The sequence below is a fragment of the Podarcis raffonei genome, chromosome 11, assembly GCF_027172205.1.
Source record: "Podarcis raffonei isolate rPodRaf1 chromosome 11, rPodRaf1.pri, whole genome shotgun sequence".
Classification (NCBI taxonomy): domain Eukaryota; kingdom Metazoa; phylum Chordata; class Lepidosauria; order Squamata; family Lacertidae; genus Podarcis; species Podarcis raffonei.
Window position 1 is genome coordinate 49289978 of NC_070612.1, and position 22007 is coordinate 49311984.

At 40.9% G+C, this 22007-nt stretch overlaps 1 protein-coding gene across 2 annotated transcripts in view; it reads left to right on the top strand.

The window, feature by feature from the left end:
• The window catches only part of MEGF10 (multiple EGF like domains 10), a 114066-nt gene that overhangs the window by 30776 nt on the left and 61283 nt on the right, over positions 1-22007 (top strand). For both annotated transcript variants that reach the window (XM_053407941.1, XM_053407940.1), the window contains exons 4-5: positions 3008-3108; positions 10175-10267. In XM_053407941.1, the coding sequence (XP_053263916.1) occupies positions 3008-3108; positions 10175-10267 (194 nt within the window). The remainder of the gene's footprint in view (positions 1-3007; positions 3109-10174; positions 10268-22007) is intronic.

A 22007-nucleotide genomic window follows, 5' to 3' on the forward strand; every position in this document is an offset into this window, starting at 1 on the left:
AATTAGTGGGTATAAGTGCACAAATTCTGCTGTGTTAACCCTGTGCTGGATCTTGACACCCTAAGAGGTAACGAATGTGGTGTTCTCCAGATGGTGTTGGATTGCAGCTCTCATCATCCTAAACTATAGATCCCCAAGCCAAACGGAGGACATAGATGATGCCTTCCTGGAACAGATGGCCAAGCATGCAAAAGGAAGGGAGATAGTAATAATGGGGGACTTCAATTACCCGGATATTTGTTGGATGTCAAACTCAGCCAAGAGCATAAGGTCAAACAGATTCCTCACTGGCCTTGCAGACAACTTCATTGTCCAGAAAGTGGGAGAAGCAACAAGAGGAACAGCCATTTTAGATCTGGTCCTAACCAATGTTGATGACCTGGTTAGTGGGGTAGAAGTGGAAGGATCATTAGGCGCGAGTGATCATGCTCTTCTGAAGTTTACTATACAGCGGAAAGGAGCAGCCAAGCATACTAGGACTCAATTTCTTGACTTTAAGAAAGCCGACTTCATAAAACTTAGGGAAGTGCTGGGTGAGATCCCATGGACAGTAGTACTAAAAGGAAAGGGAGTTCATGATGGCTGGGAGTTTGTTAAGAGGGAGATAGTAAAAGCACAACTTCAGGCAATACCAATGAGACGGAAACATGGAAGGTACCTAAAGAAGCCAGGGTGGCTATCTAAAGAACTTTTAACTGAGTTAAGATTAAAAAAGGATGTGTACAAAAAATGGAAAAGGGGGGAAACCACCAAAGAGGAATTCAAACAAATAGCCAGCACGTGTAGACACAAAGTCAGAAAAGCTAAAGCCCAGAATGAACTCAGGCTTGCTAGAGAGGTTAAAAGCAACAAAAAAGGCTTTTATGGGTATGTTCGTAGCAAAAGGAAGAACAAAGAAACAGTGGGGTCACTCGGAGAAGATGGTGAAATGCAAACAGGGGACACAGAAAGGGCTGAACTCCTCAATGCCTTCTTTGCCTCAGTCTTCTCCGATAAAGAAAACAATGCCCGACCTGAAGAATTTGGAGCAAATGATTCAGCAGAGGAAACACAGCCCAGAATAAGTAAGGAGATAGTACAAGAATACTTGGCTAGTTTAGATGTATTCAAGTCTCCAGGGCCAGATGAACTGCATCCAAGAGTATTAAAAGAACTGGCAGATGTGATCTCAGAACCACTGGCAGTCATCTTTGAGAATTCCTGGAGAACAGGCGAAGTCCCGGCAGACTGGAGGAGGGCAAATGTTGTCCCTATTTTCAAAAAGGGGAAAAGAGAGGACCCAAATAATTACCGCCCAGTCAGTCTGACATCAATACCAGGGAAGATTCTGGAGCAGATCATTAAGCAAACAGTCTGTGAGCACCTAGAAAGGAATGCTGTGATCACCAATAGTCAGCATGGATTTCTGAAAAATAAGTCATGTCAGACTAACCTGATCTCGTTTTTTGACAGAATTACAAGCCTGGTAGATGAAGGGAACGCAGTGGATGTAGTCTACCTTGATTTCAGGAAGGCATTTGACAAGGTGCCCCATGATATTCTTTTAAAGAAGCTGATAAAATGCGGTCTTGACTATGCTACCACTCAGTGGATTTGTAACTGGCTGACTGACCGAACCCAAAGGGTGCTCATCAATGGTTCCTCTTCATCCTGGAGAAGAGTGACTAGTGGGGTGCCACAGGGTTCTGTCTTGGGCCCAGTCTTATTCAACATCTTTATCAACGACTTGGATGATGGACTCAAGGGCATCCTGATCAAATTTGCAGATGACACCAAACTGGGAGGGGTGGCTAACACCCCAGAGGACAGGATCACACTTCAAAACGACCTTGACAGATTAGAGAACTGGGCCAAAACAAAAAAGATGAATTTTAACAGGGAGAAATGTAAAGTATTGCACTTGGGCAAAAAAAATGAGAGGCACAAATACAAGATGGGTGACACCTGGCTTGAGAGCAGTATATGTGAAAAGGATCTAGGAGTCTTGGTTGACCACAAACTTGACATGAGCCAACAGTGTGACGCGGCAGCTAAAAAAGCCAATGCAATTCTGGGCTGCATCAATAGGAGTATAGCATCTAGATCAAGGGAAGTAATAGTGCCACTGTATTCTGCTCTGGTCAGACCTCACCTGGAGTACTGTGTCCAGTTCTGGGCACCACAGTTCAAGAAGGACACTGACAAACTGGAACGTGTCCAGAGGAGGGCAACCAGAATGGTCAAAGGCCTGGAAACGATGCCTTATGAGGAACGGCTAAGGGAGCTGGGCATGTTTAGCCTGGAGAAGAGGAGGTTAAGGGGTGATATGATAGCCATGTTCAAATATATAAAAGGATGTCACATAGAGGAGGGAGAAAGGTTGTTTTCTGCTGCTCCAGAGAAGCGGACACGGAGCAATGGATCCAAACTACAAGAAAGAAGATTCCACCTAAACATTAGGAAGAACTTCCTGACAGTAAGAGCTGTCCGACAGTGGAATTTGCTGCCAAGGAGTGTGGTGGAGTCTCCTTCTTTGGAGGTCTTTAAGCAGAGGCTTGACAACCATATGTCAGGAGTGCTCTGATGGTGTTTCCTGCTTGGCAGGGGGTTGGACTCGATGGCCCTTGTGGTCTCTTCCAACTCTATGATTCTATGATTCTATTCTATGATTCTAAACCATTGGCCATGATGATGGAGTCTTGTGGGAGATGGAGTCCAACAACATCTGGAGGGTATTGACTACCTCTGGGGTAGATTGGTTATGTCTGATCAATCCAGTTTCCCACATATGAAGGATGCATTGCTGGCTTGAGTTCTAATAATTATTCAGCTTGTTTATGTTTGTATCTGAAAGTCTTAAGATATTTTTTGAAATAGTTGAACAGTCCAATATAGAATTAGTGAGAGGAATACTTAATTAACAAAGGAAAAGGAGGGTTGATTTATAGGTCAGCAATATCCCTAATTATCCATAGCTGGTTATATTCAAGTACTTGTTAACAAATTTTGCTTTCATGTGTTTTAATAGAATCAGTTACCGTACTGCCTATAGGCATGGAGAAAAAACTATGTACAGGCGGAAATCTCAGTGTTGCCCTGGATTTTATGAAAGCAGAGAAATGTGTATCCGTAAGTAAACTGATTTTTGCTACTATCATGTTAGAATTTGTTTAAGTAATCAAGATTTCAGTTCTATGCATACAACTCTTGGAGAAGTGTATTAGTGTTTCCCATGACTATCTGATCTCTGAGAACGAGTCCAAATGACCATTGCCTGAGAACTCAAATGCTTCTTTAAAGAAATGTGAGGCTGGTTTGGTGATTTGCTGATGAGTATCTTGACATCCGCTGTGGGGCAATTGAGGGGAAAGCACACAGTACCTGACGGGAGGCAAGGGTAGAGTCAGGGGCTGTCTTCATTTGGCACTGTGCAAGTGAGAAGTTGCTGACTGTCTATCAATCTGTGGCATTGACTGCTGACACTAACAGAGGCACTTAATCAGTTAGCAGTTTGTTTCCAAGCCCAATTCAATACACTCACATTAGTGTTCAAAGTCCTTAAACGACTTACGCCCCAAGTATATGGAGGGGAAACACCTCCTTCCCTACATATATTCTCAGGGTACAGATCAGCAGAGGGAGGTAAAAAAGGTAAAGGACCCCTGGATGGTTAGGTCCAGTCAAAGGCGACTATGGGGTACGGTGCTCATCTCGCTTTCAGGCTGAGGGAGCCGGCATTGGTCCACAGACAGCTTTCTGGGTCATGACTGAACTGTTTCTGGCACAATGGGACACCATGACAGAAACCAGAGTGCGTGGAAACGTTGTTTCCCTTCCCGCCGCAGCGGTACCTATTTATCTACTTGCACTGGCATGCATTCGAACTGCTAGGTTGGCAGGAGCTGAGACAGAGCAACGGGAGCTCACCCTGTTGTGGGAATTCGAACTGCTGACCTACTGATCGGCAAGCCCAAGAGGCTCAGTGGTTTAGACCACAGCGCCACCCGCGTCCCATCTTGAGGGAGCCATCTTGGTAGCTCCACTGCTCTAATAAGTTCAGTGTTTGTGTGGCTTGGGAGAGGGCATTTTCTGTGGCAGCTACTAGATGGCGGAATTCCCTTCCCACATAGCTATGCCTTGCACCTTCATTGTAAGGTTTCCATTGTATTTTAAAGACGGACCACTTTGCCCTGGCATTCAATACCTGAGATATACTTCTTCAGGACCCACCCTATTACTATGATTATAATTTGTTTTAAACTGTTTTAAAAATTTGATTTCAAATTGTTGAACCTGCCTTGGGACTGTAAGATAAAGGGCAGGTAAGAAATTGAATAGATAGTAGTCGCAGTACTGATATTTGTATGGTTCTGCTAAATGCCCTCAGCCTCCATCATTGCTTTCCAATTGTTTCTTGTAAATGACAATCTTTCCCCTTCTCACTTTATTGCCCCGCAAGGGCAGCTGGCAATTCCAAATATTTATTTTTCAGATGATTCCAATAATGGCCAGATAATAAGAAGTGGGCCTTCAGTAGTTGAACATTAAAATCTGGTAAGCAGGTTGACCTCTGTCTTGGCAGAATAGTCTATATCTTTCATACAAATAACCTCTTCAGGCAGACTTTTCCATGTCTGAGAGCACCAGTGCACACAAAGTAATGTGATTTGCATGTTTGGAGTTGCCTCTAACATGCAAGAGAAAATGAAGCTCATGTGTGAACCCTGATGGAGCTTTGGAGAGAAAAGTGTTTCGTTGTCAAAATTTTCTATTTTTCATGTCCAATATCTTCTTTGGTTTAAGGGCTAATGTAGTGTATCATTGCAGTACAGGCACTCATATCTGAAAAGAATATTAACTTTGCAGAGCTGAAAAGTATGTGTTAATTAGGGATTCAATTACAACTGCTAATACCTAATAGAATTCAGATAAAATGTATTGTTTGGATTATATACTGGATGACAGCAGTTGTTTGTCCTCAGGTAGCAAAGGAAGTATCACAGAGCACTTAATCGTCAGTGCTTCCCATCTTTGAAAGTAATTCTAGAATTCATTTAGTTTGGTATACTTTTTTTAAAGCTAGTAATCATATAAATGTTCAGTTCTAAAGAGGCTTGCTACAATTAAGTCTTTATTGGATTATAGCCTTAGTGTGTATTTAACTACAACATTTTTTAAAAAAAGATTCTCAGCACATAGTTGAGATTCTTAAGTGAAAACAGAAAAGGAGTCAGAAAAACAGGTCTAACATTATTGTGTTGGAGTTATCAGTATGCTTTCATATAGCTGTAGGATCATTTCTTTATGGAGCCCAAAAAGCATTGTGCCTGATGGAGTGACACCAATTGGTTACTGCTACATTAATCCAAACTTCAGTCCATAGTAGACCTTCCTGTGCAGGTGTCTTAGGGGCCTGCACGTCTGTCTGTCTTGACTTCAACAAGAAGATTTGATAGTAATTGAAAAGGCTGTATTTTAATTCACCCTCTCTGAATTCCTTTTCGTTGTAAGTGCCAATGCTGATGGATGCATAACTCTTCGACCGACAGCTCCAGTTGGCAGTTGTAAGTTCCTGTCTAGCATCTCTGGTGCCAGGATTAGAAGAGCCACTGATTATTTCTTCAGCTGTCAGTCAGCCAGGAAGATCCTTGTGTGCAAGATTAAAAGTGGACAGTGGCTTTCTCAGGCAAAAGGGAACAAAAATGTGGTCTCTTCCTGCAGAGGAAGGGATGGAGATGAATGTCTGAGATTCCATGAACATTGGCCTTGAGAGTGACATGACAATAAAGGGATTATTCTCAAGGTCCATCCTCCCTGATGCTTCCATCCGCTTGCCATTTCAAAAAATAAAACAAAACTCACTTTATTTCCTGGGTGCACATGGAATTTTTGTTGCTGGCTTCTGGCTTGTCTTTCTGTCCTGCTCTCTGGGATGGACTGAGATGACTCCAAATGTTGTCATCTCACTGCACATACTTGATTTGGATAATGAGCTTCCCTGGGGAATAAACTTTCTCCAGCTGTATTTGCCCATGTGCCCTGATAGTAGCAAAAGAAGCAGAAAACATATAGAATGAACACATAGATAATAACATTTATTGTTTGTTTCCTTTTTTCTAGTGCCAACTTTTCATGTTGGTCTTGTAAATAAAAACAGAGTGGTTTATTTTATGTTTTCCCTGGCAATAGCTGGTATTGAAGAAAATTACAACTTCTTGTGGATGTTTTAAATGATTATATTTGGCTCAAAGATCCTTTCAACTAGAAAGTAACCAAAGAGTGACTAGTTGAAGCCACTGCCCTACTGCTGCTGCCTTTTATTCTTCTTATACAGTGGTACCTTGGTTCTCAAACTTAATCCGTTCCGGAAGTCCGTTCCAAAGCCAAAGCGTTCCATAGGAAGTAATGCAAAATGGATTAATCCGTTGCAGACTTTTAAAAACAACCCCTAAAACAGCAATTTAACACAAATTTTACTATCTAACAAGACCATTGATCCATAAAATGAAAGCAGTAATCATTGTAAAGGTAAAGGTACCCCTGATCGTTAGGTCCAGTTGCGGATGAATCTGGGGTTGTGCACTCATCTCACTCTGTTGGCCGAGGGAGCTGGTGTTTGTCCGCAGACAACTTCCAGGTCATGTGGTCAGCACGACTAAGCCGCTTCTGGCAAACCAGAGCAGCGTACAGAAACACTGTGTATTGTACTATAAAATAAATAAGACAGTATTGTAGATGATAAAAATTAAAAATATTTTTTCTTACCTGCACTGATGATAGTCATTGTTTGGATGGATGGCTTTTATCATTTTCCTCAGTCACACAATCAGTGAATTAGTAGCTGAACTGGGTTCCACACAGTCACAAAAACAAATTAACTGAAAAAGCCTAAAAAACAAAACAAAAAACAAAATAAATAGCAAAAACAAAAGCGCCAAACTTAATCCGTTTCGGAAGTCTGTTTGACTTCCGAAATGTTCAAAAACCAAGGCGCAGCTTCTGATTGGTGCAGGCGCCCTGGAAACAATAGCCAACAGCTGCATTGGATGTTCAACTTCTGAAAATCATTTGAAAACCAGAACACTTTGGGAACCAAGGCGCTTGAGAACCAAGGCATTTGAGAATCAAGATACCACTGTAATTCACTCAGTATTCTATAGGAGATACCAATTCCACACTCCCCCCCTCTCATACAGGCCCCCTTAAGTAGGTATTAGGATTTTCTGTTCAAATGGCAAACTATCCGGCATTACCCAGTAGTATCAGCAAAACAGAACATGCTGTCTATACAAATGCAAGTCTAAAGCCATTGTTACCTGCAGAAGAAAATATAATCTGCAAATAAATTAATTTCTGCACACTTTTAGCATTAAAGAATTGATATTGACATGTTCTCCTTTGAGAAGGGAATACTTCGTAACATCTGTATCTGACAGATGTTTATAGGTGGACGGGCTTTAGAGCACCATACTAACAGTCTCAAATTCTATCCCCAATGTCTTCAGGAAATTGCAGAATGCACTAAAAACATACATTTCCTACACAAGAGACACAAAACTTTTTATTCCTAATTATGCTAAAGCTATCCAATAGCAGCAATAGAAAGAAACCTCTTCCCAAGTTCCTGAAGACACAACACTTGCCCAACACAAGATATTTTTCTATAGATTTACAAAAATGATCGGATGCAGAAAAAGGCAGATTCTGGTTTCCCGTCAAGAGTTGCAATAATAATGTTTATAACATTGTTCTATGCCTAGCAGTAATTTTCCAGTCGCTTTGAGAAAACCACTTTATTATGTTATTACAGGCAGTTAGATAACGCAGGTCAGGCTAGCCTCCTGATGCTGCAGCTCCTTGTATTCCTAATAGAAAACTGGACTTTAAGGCTTCAGTCCTCTAACCACACACCTGGGAGCAAGCCCCACTGAATGTATTAAGATATACCTTCGGGTAATTGTGTAGCATTGCATTGCAAGGTACACTAGGCTTTGTACTTCAACATTTTCCTGCATCTGCTCTTAAAATTTCTTGGCAAGCCATGATACAAACACATCCCCTTATACCTTCCTAAAACTCTGCAAGTCTTTGAACTCAGTCCAAACATAAATATTCTTACAGCTGCTTCTAGTGTGTGACATATCTCCCTAGCAGCTGTGCTATTATTTTTTTAATGTTTCCTAGCATATGAAGACCAAAATTTAATCTTGTTTTAATCAAAACTCTTCAGAATGCCATGGCCTTAGAAGCATGCTTAATATGCAGATTGGCACCATTTTACAAAAAATGTCATGGAATGCTGTGGTAGGAAGCAAGAGGGAAAGCACAACAGGGAGGACAACAGGAAGAGGGGATAATGACCCAGGGAAAAGGGAGGGTTCTATCTACTGTTTCTCACATATGTTCATGTCAGTTTTTAGGTACTTGTATTCAATGGATAGGGACGTGGGTGGCGCTGTGGGTAAAAAGCCTCAGCGCCTAGGGCTTGCCGATCGAAAGGTTGGCAGTTCGAATCCCTGCAGCGGGGTGCGCTCCTGTTGTTCGGTCCCAGCGCCTGCCAACCTAGCAGTTCGAAAGCACTCCCGGGTGCAAGTAGATAAATAGGGACCGCTTACTAGCGGGAAGGTAAACGGCGTTTCCGTGTGCGGCTCTGGCTCGCCAGAGCAGCGATGTCACGCTGGCCACGTGACCCGGAAGTGTCTCCGGACAGCGCTGGCCCCCGGCCTCTAGAGTGAGATGGGCGCACAACCCTAGAGTCTGTCAAGACTGGCCCATACGGGCAGGGGTACCTTTACCTTTACCTTATTCAATGGATAATTGCCCTTTTAACACCTTATACAGGGTAAAGTGTTGAGAGTAGGGGCTCTATCCCTTACATCTACAGTGGTACCTCGGGTTAAGTACTTAATTTGTTCCGGAGGTCTGTTCTTAACCTGACACTGTTCTTAACCTGAAGCACCACTTTAACTAATGGGGCCTCCCGCTGCTGCCATGCCGCCGGAGCACGATTTCTGTTCTCATCCTGAAGCAAAGTTCTTAACCCGAGGTACTATTTCTGGGTTAGCGGAGTCTGTAACCTGAAGCGTCTGTAACCTTAAGCATATGTAACCCAAGGTACCACTGTATTTGTTATTTTTTGGACTGCAACATTATCTGCAATGCTGATTGTGACTTTAGAACCAGGGATTAATTGTAGAGACCCATAGTAAGGATGTTCAACAGATACAAGTGTTAGGGGAAATGTTGAACTCACCTGCCCTGTAGGAAAATCTGATAGCAATCAATGCCACCCTTTTCATTCTTTACACCACTGGAATCTTTTTTTCAATGTTGTAAGAGAAGCTGTTGTATATATATATTTTCTCTTCTCTTGCTTTTACCTCTGAATGCAGTAGCCACAGGCTATCATATTCACCGATGATCATGACTGCAAAAATATGAGACTTACTGGTAAAATTAAGAAAAGACCAATAAATGGTTGCCAAATAAATGGTGTATATCACCCGCGTATGTGACACACAAAAAAGAGAGAGATAAAACAAGAGAGCAGGAACAGAAGGGGAGGGTAATTATGATGCAGCTTAATCATCACCGGAGAAGATGAATGCTTCTAGAGATGGCAGGGGGGCTCTCCTGTGGCAGAGGCCTGAATGGATAAAAGCTCAGAAATAGGGCACTGTGGGAGCAAGGGGCCAGAGGCTATGAATCTGTGGAATTAGAAGCCATGTGGATCATCCAATGGAGCTGGCACAGCAAAGATGGACAAAAAAACCTGTCCTTATTTTTCATCCTTACCAGCAGAAGTCAGATGTGGGTGTGACTCCCCAATTCTTCTCCTCCCTGACCTGGTTACGATTGCTCTGTCAAACACCTTTCCTCCTGCACGCAGTTGCTAATATAGAGTCACTAAAGGACAAGAGCTGCTTTTTCCTATCTGGATAGATGTATAAAGTTGAAGCAGCCATGGTGAAATTCCTTCCAAAATTCTGAAACTAGAGAGGACAATCCAAGGATATTAAACACCCAGTAAATGTGGGGAAGTTATTAAAAACTTTAAATATGCTAAATAAGTCTTTGTTTTTTAGGAGAAACCAGAGACAGTATAAAACAGCTGGATTATGGAAAGTAGGTGGTTTTAAAAAAATCAGTATTTATATTCTTTCTTTCTTTGATGATTTCCCTCTTTCTCTGACAGCTCACTGTGCTGATAAATGTATCCATGGTCGCTGTATTGCTCCAAACACCTGTCAGTGCGAGCCTGGCTGGGGTGGACCCAACTGTTCCAGTGGTAAGTCTACATCTGCTACTGTCTGTCTGTGGCTCTGTCTGTTCTGTTCCCCTTCTTTGCAGGGAGATTTTAAAATCTTGTGCCAGGAATCCCCAGTGCCTGTCTGAAAAGTTAGCTCTGATTTACATGAAGGTATAGGATCTCTTTGTGTATGATTGTTTCTCTGTTTTCTCTATATTAAATTAGGAAGTGCCAAATGTCAGCAGATAAAACCCTACATTAATTTGTTTCCTGGCACACAGGACGTGGCTTTTAGCACTTGAACAGATGATATGAAAAGCTGCTATTGCAACAAAATAGTTTGAACAACCATACCCTTTCAAACATCTAATAAATTCAGGAGAATATGGTTTCATATTTAGAAGCCAAAAGAAAGATGCAAGGGGGAGATTAACCACAGTTCAAATATTTTCAAAATTATTGTGTGTAGTATTTTAGTACAACTGATGGACAAATAAGAGATACTACAGAGTTTTGGACGTTAAGAATAAAAACAAACGTATTTTGGGGAAAATCCATCAATTATTAAAAATGACACAGAGTTAAAGACTACATGGTAAAATGGGCCCAAAATATTGGAGAAAATATTAAGTTGATGTGTGGGGAAAGCTTTCGTTAAATGCATGTACGGTAAGTTCTCCTTGAATATGGGCATAAAAGAGAACTGCTTTAAATTCTTGTCCAGATGTCACATCACCCCTGAAAAATGCATAGAATAAATAAAAACTATCTAGACATACGTTGGAAATATAAAAAGAAGGGTGCCCCCCCCCATGTGATAGAAATGTGAACTGGCAAAAAAAATATTGGAGCAAGATAAAGGATCCTCTTTGGGTGAAATGGCAACCAATTTCTCATGTTTCAGATCTAATTTATCAATGAATTTTTTTGCACTTTTGTTTGTTAAACTCACTGTGTAAAATGCTACATTCTTGTATACTGAAACTACTAAGTAACATAGATAAATATAGCAAGGACACAGATTTAGTTTTGTTATGGTGATACAAGAAAAAAAAGAAATGAGTAAACACAGCTATTTCACTTTAACTTGAGTATCACTAGGTGAATTCACGTTGTTATTTACATAAATTCTTGTGATTCATACTTGACAGTCAAAAGACCAAAAACTGGCATTAATTGATCATCCTTCTTATTATCTTATCACTTAACCCGTGAGTGTGATGAGCTTGTTGCCTTATTACTTTAACTCAATGTGCTTGCTCCAAGCAGGACAATAACAGGCCAATTATGGCACTAAATTGTATTTGAGTTTTATGTGAAGTGGGACCATTGAAATTAATGAACCTACATTTGCCATGCCGATTAATTTTAATGGGTCTCCTCTGAGTGCAACTAGTGTTGGATGCAACTCAACCACTCTAGCAACAGTCAGTATATGAAACTATCCCCAAACAAGGCACAATCGGCTAGTGGGCCAATCCTAAAATATGCTCTCAGGAAGGTATTTAGAATGTGGGGAGATCTGTGTTATTCTAGTAAAAGGGTAGCAGTTTGTTTGTTCTGGCTCCCTGGAGGTCTAGAGGAAAACACAAGTGTGGGTTCTCATGTGCATTTCTTTCATGCTGTTTTCTTGGAGACATTTTTACTGTTCCTTCAAATATTATTAAAACTGCAGGTGAAACTCAGTAGAATATGCCTATGTATACCTGCAAAATGGGGCTTTCGTTCTTTTTCCTTTGCTTTTCTAATACAGAAGAAAGCATAACAATTTAACCAAATTCAATTATCCACTGATTGCATTTTGAGGAACGAAGTCTTGTTGCTATGTTCTCCATAACTATTTTCTTCTTCCTTTCATTTGTGCTGGTGCTAAAGCTCTTTCTTCTGTCCCTGCTTTCTCTCTGTTCTTTTGCCACTTGCTGCTAATGTCATCGGGTTCAACAGTGCAGATACTGTGTTCTTGTCTCTGTGCAACAGAAGTCATGTGAAAGAGCCCTTGTTGCCGAGCCTGTACCTTGAATTGATAGATCCCCTGGGATGTTAGTGATCCCCTGTAAAAAGTTTTTGCATACGAATTGCAACTAACTTGGTGCTTAAAAAAAAAAACCTTCAGAAAAATTATACTTCAAGGACAGATTAGGAAAGAAAAAGGCATTTTGTTCACACGCAGTTGAGGCAGGGTTTGGGGAGAAGCAGCCTGGGCTTTCTGGCATGCCTCCATGTTCCCCTAGCAGACAAAAGAAGAATGAGATGCTGCTTTTATTGGATTGCCCTGCTGCAAATCAAATTGGCCATAGTCAAAACGAAGCAACGCTTTTAGCTTGCATAATTTGAGCTATGCTGTTTGTTATTATCTGAGCTGTAAGGCATGTGTGATTTTCTCATCTGTGTTGACAAATAGAGCTTTTCATTGTGAAGTGGTAGTAGGATTCTCACCAAATAAACGAATGAGTGATCCTGGGAGAAGGTGTGTGGACATCTACTCTGTCCATCTGTAATTGGTTCAATGCATACATAGCATATTAAAACTTCCTTTAAGATTTTTTAAAAAATAACTAGGCGACGTGTTCTGTCAAGCAAGACTGAACATTATTATCCTAATACTTGTTCCAATACATGGCAAATATAATCCTTTTTTCATCAAACTTATTTTCTTATCATCACAGTGTATAAAAATGTGTTGCTTTGTTTATAAATTCAATTGTATATTGTGCTTTAAGCCATTCAGAAATTGTTGGAGCAGCTGCTTCCACGTATATTCTTTTAAGTCAAACATATTTTGGGGAGATAAATAAAAGACCTGCTACTTATACAAGAATAGCTACAACTTTTCTTTTTCAAACATATTAACAATGTGATTTTGAACATGTCTAATCTGTTAGAACCCTATAACTATCATAGGTATTCCTAATATCTGTTTCCATGATACGTAGCTATAATCCAACTAATCATCACCATCATACACAACTTTTTAACATGTCAGAAAGCAAACTTTGATTTTAAGCACACAAACACATACACACACACTTTTTTCTTTACATCTAGTTTGTATTTTGTTGCTTATCGGTCTTGTAGATGATCATTTTCTCAGTTACTGGATAGCAAGTGAAGTCACATCAATTTTGAGTTCAGCAGAGTTCTCTTTAAAAGTACCAGGAGTTAGGGCCAAATGATTCATATACTGTGCTCAGTTCATCATAATATCTCCCAACACGCACCCTCCCACACCCAACAAATTGGCAGTCCCAGCCCAGCAGCTGTATTTTGGTTTTTGAAAACGTACATAAATCAGGAATTCCAATTACAGATCTCTCACATAATCTGTAGTATGGTCCTTAATCCCAGTTTCGGTTTAGTAAAAATAGCGCACTACTTCCTTAGGCTGCAGTTCTGGTGCAGCAAAACTGGGCAGGGTGGTGGAGCCTCACCAGATCCATAGCTCTCTAGTTATGCTGGTCAGGATGGAAGATGGTGGTAGTAAAAATTGCTGATGTTTGCTGCACCAGCTCTAGGCTTCTCCAAATGGAAGTCCCAGATTAGGTTTAGGCTAATCTCCATGTTTCAGGATTATTGCTGGCAATTGCTTTCACCCACCTGCACTTTTGGTAGATGCAGAGAGTATCCTCTGTCACTTCGCCACAGAGGATTGGGGTTAGGATTGCTCTGTTAATGAAATCTTTATTTACTATGCAGCTGATATGCAACATGTCTGAAACTCTTATTGTAGACCTTCTGATTTTTTGTACCCTTGCAGCTAAGGAAATGATACAGCTTTTTTCTTCTTCTTTTTGCTCTGGCACTTTCTTTACGAAAACCCGCTTTATAATGCTGAATTGGAACGAATGGTGTTATGTACTGAGTTGAATAGGATCCAAAATGCAGCAGTCTGATTGGCCCTAGAACAATAGGATTCAGAATGCAGCAGTCTGATTGGTCCTAGAACAATAGGATCCAGAATGCAGCAGTCTGATTGGTCCGCAGGAGCCACCCAATCCAACTCCGGGTGGAAGTGAATCCGCAACCTGATGGGCCTACAGGATAATCCCAGAATTAGCCAATCACGTGGGGCCCATTGTGTAAATAATTTATATAAAGCAGACATTTCGGGGGAACTTCCATTCCTCACTACTCTGAGCTGAATAAAGAGCATGAAACCCACACTCGACTCTGAGTATATTTCAAATGGTGATTCGAGTTTTCCATGGGTTGCTGCTTGCTCCTATTAACTGGCAAAAAGCAGGTTTTGTGGGGCCAAAATAAAGTGCTCGGACACAGTGCTTTAAAGCTTGGACCTTTGCTTAAGAACGCAGCACCAAAGGGAGTCTGGATGAGCCCTAACAGATAGCATGAAGCGTAATTAAAGCTGAGCTCTTACGTAGGTTGCAGCTATGTAGAGGATAAAGGTAAAACAAAACTCCCTACTGCCTTCCACCAACCCCCCCACTATGGAAAACACTTCCTTGTGTTGAAGTGGGGTAAGGTAAAAAAAAATGCTTGTTGTGACTGATAGATAACATGAGGTAGCTTACAATAATGAATGATGCATCGTGCAACAAAATTGCTGCTTTCTCATTGAGGGTCCCTCCAGACGTCATTTTTATTGTGCAATTATGATTTGTGCTCACGATAGTATCAGGGTGGTAATATATGATTCCGCTTTCAATACTGTTTGGACCTGCAAAAGTTTCAGAGTGAACATACTGCTTCATTCCCAGTCAGTGAATGTCCTGTAGCTTCCTGCTGAAATTATGTGACATGTCATATCACATACTGCAAAATTTTGTAGTGCAAAATTGCCCCTCCAACAACAATATAGTAAGCAAAATAATCACCAAACAACTAATAATGTTGATTGATGTGTGGACAGCCCAGTATAAACACACTCTAGTGCACTATTTTTGCAAGATGCATCTGCCGGGGCTGTTCACCTCTTTTCACTGCAACACCAGAGCCTTGTATTTCATTAGTCCTAGCAGAGAGCCACCTGATGTATTTTGCTTTCCTAGTCTCTCATTATAAAATGATTTCTAATCTCTTATCTGTTACGCCTGCATCCCTGCTTTACACATTATGTGTTTTTTCTTAGGTCAGCAAACATCTCGCTATACAATGACCTTTCTGCTGCTTCCAAACATTGCCTCTCCTACACCGTTCACAATTTCCCCTAAGCAACTCCAAGCACACAATTTTCTCCTTTGCCTTTGTTTTGAAATGGTAATTGCAGTAGTTTCATATTCACAAAGTATGAGATATCCACTCTGAGTCAAAGATTTAGCAGAGACGTCAGAATATGACATGCCATAGCATTCTCCAGAAATTATCATAGATGAAAAGTGATACTTTAGGCTTTTTTGTTTTTGTTTCTGTCTGATCTATCTTTGGCAAACATGTTGCCATAATAGTGAGTGTTTGTATTGCCTGAAGTGTATTTTGATGAAAATGGATGAAGGGGTGGAAAAGACACGTTACATTATGTAATGGGATATACACCTACAAAATATTCTCTTTTCAGCAAGAGGCTTGGCATTCATTGGAACTAAATTAAAGGATTATTGAGTGAATACTGTAGACAGATCGCTGTCATTTGAACTGGACACAAAACAAGTTGAAGCTATCCCTTGCAGCTACAGAATCAGCACAGCACACTGTCAGAGTCACGTCGGGGAAAATTGTTCACGAAGCTGTAATAGTATTGATTGATCTGTTTGTTTCCAAATAATATGAAGGGAAGGGAGATGGTTAGAACTGCAGTGGAAGCAGTTCTGTGGATCTCAGTCTTAATAAAACTGACTTAGGAAATGCTTTGTTTTTCAAAGCATTCAGATCATGTGAGGGGATTATTATTATATGGTGAAAAGGCAATGGCTACTCCCCAACTCAGACTTTAGCATTCTAAAACATTATTATTATTATTATTATTATTATTATTATTATTATTATTTATTTATTTTTTAAAAAATTATACTCCGCATATCTGGCTGGGTTTCCCCAGCCACTCTGGGCAGCTCCCAACAGAATATTAAAAACACATTATAACATCAAATTTTAAAAACTTCCCTAAACAGGGCTGCCTTCAGATGTCTTCTAAAAGTCAGATAGTTGTTTATTTCCTTGATATCTGATGGGAGGGCGTTCCACAGGGCGGGCGCCACTACTGAGAAGGCCCTCTGCCTGCTTCCCTGTAACCTCACTTCTTGCAGTGAGGGAACCCCCAGAAGGCCCTCGGAGCTCGACCTCAGTGTCCAGGCTAAACAATGGGGGTGGAGACGCTCCTTCAGGTATACTGGGCCGAGGCCGTTTACAACCCTTGGTTATACGGCTTCTGCAGCACCAACCTGGGCCTCCACTGCTCTCATCACCCCCAAGGGCTGATGTAGTGGGTCCCCTCCTGTACCCAGGCCTGAATGCTCCTCCCTAGTGGGTGGCAGCAGCATAGCCCAGTATTCACCTGTGATTCATTGTCACTATGCAACACGTTCCCCACAGTCACAAAAACAAAACAAAAAAGCAAAATAAATAGCAAAAACAGATAGACCTCAGTGTAACACTCAAAACGGAAGTGTGGCACTCAAATTGGAAGCCTAACACTAAAAACGGAGCACGTTTGGCTTCCAAAAAAAGTTCGCAAACCGGAACACTTGCTTCCGGGTTTGCAGTGTTTGGGTTCCAAGTTGTTTGAGTACCAAGGGGTTCGAGAACCAAGGTACCACTGTACTTTGCTCCCCTGATTTAGTGAGAGTGTTTGGCCAAGAAAAAGGGGGAAAAAGGAAAGACATTTTTTAAACTTGATATTTCATGTTGACAAAACAGACATGACAGATCAAAAGCAAAAAAACAAACCCTCCACATCTTTTTACTTCTGAAATCTACACGTTTATTATGGAACTTTACAGACACAATCATCTTGCTTCCCTGCAGTGCCATTTCCCATCAGGAATGTCTGTAAAGTTTGCAAGTTCCATACTCACAGTTATGTTTCTCACAGGATCTGGCAGACGCAGAAGAGAGGAGAAACAGGATCCCTTGGCACAATCTCTGTGGGATATGCACATGAGATGCAAACACTGCCAGATTCTCAGAGAAGCATTTAGTTTTTAATCAGCCCCTGAAAGTCTGAAGTGAATTGACATCCCAAACCCAGGGAATGCACTCAGCTAACTCAATAGGAGAATAACCAGGGAATCAAACCAAATCTGAACTTGAACTCAAAGCTGAATCTTGTTTTTAACTGAACCAGAACTGAACCAGAGCCATTATTGGAAATGTCTGTTGAGTAAGAAGTGGAGCAGATCCTTAAAAAAAATGGTTCTAGGACAGAAAGAGTTACAATTACAGTTGTAATACTTGTCTAATGAGAATTAATCACATGCCCTTGAACCAAATATTTCAGCGTTTTATTAAAAATTGTATACTGCCCTATACCTGCAGATCTCAGGGCGGTTTGTCCATATCTGTATGCTGCTGTTCTTCTGGACTTGGCAGCAGGAGACTAGATGGGAGTCCGATGCGACAGGGCAAATAAGTATTTTGATGTACGAATGGAAAGATGGCTACATTTATATTCATTATAAAAAGAATGCACTAACTATAGAGCACCTCAGCCATGAGGTAATGTTCAACCCATTTCTCTAACTTAAGGTCATTGCAACCCTTTCTATCTAATCCTTGATCTGAAGCTCAAAATACTGTATAGTTTTATGTAAACTGGTTACAATTTTATGTAGATCTTGTAATATATATATATATATATATCCTGGACCTAATCTGAGTTCCTCAGGACTCACAATTTTTAGATTCACATTTTGAATACCCAGTATTCAAACTTCAAGGGTTTTTACCCAAGGCTAGCATTTACCCAGCGTAGATTTATTGAAATTAATTGACCTTATTCTTTATATTGGGTTTTATAAACAAGAATAATGTTATACAGACAAATTTTATCATGTCATTTGTATATCACAAAAATAGCATAATAAATGTGGAAAAATATCTACAACATTTGTTTCATTATTAGTGGTCAATTAATTGACCTTTCTTAGTCAGGTTTATTAATTTCAGTGGGTCTACTCTGAGTAAACTTAGTTGAATATCACGTCAAGATAGGAAGTCTTCAGCTGACTTGAAGGAGAGAATCCAGCATTCAGAGGATAGGTGGAATAATCGGAGTAAGGAGTTTAATCTCTCTCCACCCCACCCCCCCATTTAAACATGGCAAGCTTGGCAAGCTCAGGACCTGCAAGAAAATCTGCTAGAGGGTAGAAAATAATGTTGCAAGGAAAAAACCCGTTTGTATAAAAAGAGACAAAGAGACATATTTTATAACACAATATATTATAAAGCATAGTATGTTATAAAAACATACACCATCCTTTTGCATCAAGTTCAAGTTTACAGATCTTCAAGTTCTGAAAACAAATTCTGTGTTTGATTGCATTCAACTGGAAGGGACAACTTAAAAAAATACAAGAAAGCCCAATATACCTAAATTTGAGATACAGTGGTACCTCGGCTTAAGTACTTAATTCGTTCCGGAGGTCTGTTCTTAACCTGAAACTGTTCTTAACCTGAAGCACCACTTTAGCTAATGGGGCCTCCTGCTGCTGCTGTGCCGCCGGAGCATGATTTCTGTTCTCATCCTGAAGCAAAGTTCTTAACCTGAGGTAATATTTCTGGGTTAGCAGAGTCTGTAACCTGAAGCGTATGTAACATGAAGCATATTTAACCCGAGGTACCACTGTATAGCATTTATGTTTCCAATGAAATCATTCATTTTCCTTCAATATAGGAACAACTATTTGTTTTGTTTGGTGCATATTCATATTACATGCAAGTCATTATCCCCAGTTCATTTATATCAGAAGGTAAACCAATTAATCAGTGACATATTGTTTAATCATACACAATAAGTATGGAAGTGTATTTTCATATTCTAAAAATGGTGGTGGGGTTCAGGCCACCCACTGTCATCCACACCAGCCTTGTGAGCAGCACGAAAAGTAATTCAGGTAGCCTTCATGGGTTTCACTGTTTCCTTGATATTGTGTGTATGTGTATAGCATCAACAATCCTTAACTTCCATTAAATAAAGAACTGTGAGATAATAAGAAACTTAAGCAGGGGAAAACCCGCCACAGATTGTATCTCGGTGATGAACCACATTCATATTTGTGGTTTTAAGTTTCCTGTCGTCATAATTATTCTCCAGTGTATCCTGTTTTTCAGTATATGAATAACAAAAAGAACTATCCGAACTTGCTTTAAACAATTCTTCAGTTCCATGTATTATATTCCAAAATGCCTTAAAGTGTCTTGTGAAATATATAGTGTCTGAAAGAAATACAATTGAAGTGTTTTTATACCTCTGAGCATTACATTTTCTCTTTTCTTCTACTTCATTGGTCAAAAAGCTTTTACAAAAGAAAAGAAAGAAACAGGGGAGGGGGAAGCTTAGATTCCTGAATACAAATTATTTCTTTATATACAGCAGTAATAGGGAAATGGCAGATACGCCAGAAGGTCGAAAGCCAACAGTGTAACATATGAAAGTGAATAGAAGGGGAACTTTACAAAATATGCAATTATTTCTGGAACAACAATAATTTTAATTTTTTTTATTTATTATTCATAGGCAAAGGCTGCTGACTAAAAAAATAAATAAATCATTGCAAGCAATGTATCACTTTCCAGTTATATAATATCAAACTTCCTTGCTTCTCAGTTTGCCAAGCACTGCAAGTTTAGGAAAGTGTAAGACTGGATCTCAAGTAGTGTACATTAGAGTTGGATTAGAATGTGAAATGCATCTTCAGATGTGCAAAAGTCCGAAGCATGATGTCTATTACATTACAGCAAAGTTTTTTTTTCTGGAGGAAAGTTTTGGTAACTTGGGATTGTTTCTGTGTATAAAGTTTTCATTTGTCATTGAGCTTCAGAGAGCATTTATAATTTGCCTTTGTTGCTGTTGATGGTAAACTGGCATTGGCTTAGAGTACTGTGCATTTTAATTGTGTTTATATAATGCAATATTCTTAGTCCCAAAGGCATCTTTTTCACTTGAGATGTTGTTGTAAGTGAAATGTTCTATATTTTGCATGATCTGCTGAATATGTACTACAGAGGACTAGAGCAATATTGCTCCCAAATGATCTGAATGTTTAAGGGGGGAAAGTGAACAAAAATTTAATCAAATGTTTTTATTTTCTTATAATATACTGTATATTATTTAAGAACAGTGTCTCTAAGGGGCTGTACTTGAGGTGCAGAATGCAACATTCCTGTAATACCTCAAAATCCTATTTTCCCTGAGCATTAAGCGGGAAGCACTTTACTGTACTTAAATAGGAGGAGAACATATAAGTTGTTGCCATGTGCCAAAATAATGGGTTGTTCTAGGAAAGAAAGCACGGAAAATAAAAATTGGTATACAAAGGGCCTGTTCAGATGGATGTATTTTCAGGAGGACTCTCATACTTGGCACAGCTAGGCTGATAAAGAAAAAGTGATTTATATGTGTTGTACGTGTGATATAATATTGTGCCATCAGATGACAATGTGGAGTCCCATTTTTCTCAACCTGTTTTCCCTGTTAAAATTTACATCGCTTTAAACTGAAACGCTTCTTTGATGTGTCTGGATCCAGCCGCTGTCATTCGTTTTGAGACTTTGTAAATTTCCTTCTCCTTCTTAGGTTGGATGGACTGGACTATACCACATTTAGTTGAACATGGCTTTAACTAAAGTAAAGGTAAAGGGACCCCTGACCATTGGGTCCAGTCGTGGCCAACTCTGGGGTTGCGGCACTCATCTCGCTTTATTGGCTGAGGGAGCTGGTGTACAGCTTCCGGGTCATGTGGCCAGCATGACCAAGCCGCTTCTGGCGAACCAGAGCAGCGCATGGAAATGCCGTTTAGCATCCCGCCGAAGCAGTGCCTATTTATCTACATGCACTTTGGCGTGCTTTTGAACTGCTAGGTTGGCAGGAGCAGGGACCGAGGAAGGGGAGCTTACCCGTCACAGGGATTCAAACCGCCGACCTTCTGATCGGCAAGTCCTAGGCTCTGTGGTTTAACCCGCAGTGCCACCTGCGTCCTGACTTTAACTAGGGCCACTTTATTAAGAACTTAGGAACTGCATAGGGGAAATGAAACCATATGTGGGAAATACCGTATTTTTCGTCCCATAGGACGCTCCGTCCCATAGGACGCACCTAATATTTTTTTTTGGGTGGGGGAAATAAAGGAATTCCCCCCCCTTTATTCCCCCCCAAAACCAGGTCGGGGAACAGTGGGATGGCGGTGCTGCACCTCCCCGCGGTCCCCCGAGCTTGTGGGGCTGGCCGATGTCTGCCTGGCACGCTCTGCTTCAGGGCGCCTGCGCGCCGGACAGCAGGCTGCTATCCGCAGCCTGGGGAGCCCTGCGGGAACGCTGCAGATGTCTGCCTGGCACGCGTGGCGCTCTGCTTCAGGGCGCCCTGCACGCCGGGCGTCAGGCTGCTATCCGCAGCCTAGGGAGCGCTGCAGGAACTCCCGCGGGCTCCCCAGGCTTGCTGATAGCTTCCTGAAGCCTGGAGAGCGAGAGGGGTCGGTGTGCACTGACCCCTCTCGCTCTCCAAGCTTCAACGAAAGCCTGTATTCGCCCCATAGGACGCACACAGATTTTCCCTTCATTTTTGGAGGGGGGAAGTGCGTCCTATAGGGCGAAAAATACGGTACTCAATTCTCTTTTTAGGCTCCTAAACCTGTCGTGATTAGGTGGGCCTAACCTGCAGGTGTGCCTTAAT